This window comes from Naegleria gruberi (assembly GCF_000004985.1).
Source record: "Naegleria gruberi genomic scaffold NAEGRscaffold_300, whole genome shotgun sequence".
In the NCBI taxonomy this organism is placed as follows: Eukaryota; Heterolobosea; class Eutetramitea; order Acrasida; family Naegleriidae; genus Naegleria; species Naegleria gruberi.
In genome coordinates, this window is record NW_003163074.1 from 6,434 (window position 1) to 8,000 (window position 1,567).

The window sequence follows — 1,567 nt, forward strand, 5'->3', positions numbered from 1 at the left end:
CATTCAGTAATCTTGAGATATGTAAGATTCTTACAATTTCCATTTGATAAAGAAGTATCAGTAATTTGGTAGTTTCTAATGTCCAAATATTCCAAGTTGGGCTTATTTTTCAATACTTCATTCTGAAATTCGTTACCTCTGTAACCGTATGTATGAGATGTTAAATGAGTAATTTGTTTCAAATATTTGGTACCCAAGCATGACCCAATTCCATCAAAATTATATGATACATCTAACTTCTTAACGGTTGACATAAACGCACTTCCAAATAATGCATCTGCTTCCGTTTTTTTAAACTTTTGCAGTTGCCTTAAGCTCAGTTCAGTTAAGTTTGGCATTTGACATTTCGTTAAATGCTTTACGGATGATAGAATCAAATTATTACCAGAAATATCTAATGTGTGCAATTTATCCCATCTGATACCTTTTCTTGAAAGTGATTGAAATGAGCTAACAAGAGCACCAGACAATTTCAAAGAAGTGACATTCTTAATTTGTGGACTTTTTACCAAAAGCTCAACATTCTTGGAAGCATTCACTTGTATTTCAACCCTGTCCACAACATCTTTCCACAATTTTGAAACATATCTACAATAAGCGAGATCATTAACATTCAAGAATTGGAAAATACTAAATAAATTGTCAGAATTCAAACGAGTGGACGAAACTTTTTTTCTATGAATATCCACTTGTTTTAAAAACTCGTAAATATTTCCAACAAATTCATCAATTATTTCGCTATTGTACACAAAATAACGACTATCAACAAGTTTCACCTTATTTGCCAATGAAATTAATTGTGAATTAACAGTCGTCATTTCTTCAAATAACACCGATTCAATATTTTCATCATCAAACATTTTTCCATCATGACCATCGTGATGATCAGCAGCCGAAGGCTGTGATGATTCGTGCTTTCTCTTCTTTGTGTTGTTGGTCATTTTTTTTTTTAAGTTTTTAATTAATAAAATTTTAAATATATTGCTTAATATTATTTAAATTGTGTAAATTAGTGAAATATTGAATGTTCAGTTTAGTAATTTGTATTTAGTTGTATTGATGTTTTGCAGGTGATGCCATTCGAATAGGAGCATCTGGATTCAATTGATAATCTGTTTGTAAGAGTGGATACAGTGTAATTGTCTTTCTGGTACACATTGAAATAATTGGGAAATACATGACAGATTGTGAGACTAAATCCTGAGTTCCAGTAATTGCTGATGCAATGTGAATTCCATTCTTGAAAAAGTTGACCTGTTTGGCATCGTAATCTATAATGACAGCAAATCGATCACCAACAGAGATCTTTCCAACAAATTCAGAACCTACAGTTCCATCAATAAAATCGCCAAACATTTTGAATGATTTGTTTTCGAGAATGTAACCAACTCCAGAGTTTCTTTCAACGAATTGAGCTATGGATTTGTCATTATTGAAATCTTCATAATCAGTTCCAATACCAAATGCTATTGTTAATTGATGGAGGTCAATTTGTCAATATTTCAAATATAGTAAATTTCCAATATACTTACCAACATTCCATGCATTCCACACAAGAAATATCTCA

The 1,567-nt window shown here is 31.3% G+C and overlaps 1 protein-coding gene across 1 annotated transcript in view; it reads left to right on the forward strand.

Annotated features, from left to right (window-relative positions):
* The window catches only part of NAEGRDRAFT_54818 (uncharacterized protein), a gene marked incomplete at both ends in the record, with an annotated part of 7,407 nt that extends 6,299 nt beyond the window's left edge, over positions 1-1,108 (forward strand). Inside the window, one exon of the mRNA XM_002668337.1 lies at positions 1,071-1,108. Coding sequence (XP_002668383.1) covers positions 1,071-1,108 — 38 coding nt within the window. The remainder of the gene's footprint in view (positions 1-1,070) is intronic.
* Positions 1,109-1,567: the final 459 nt, after the last annotated feature.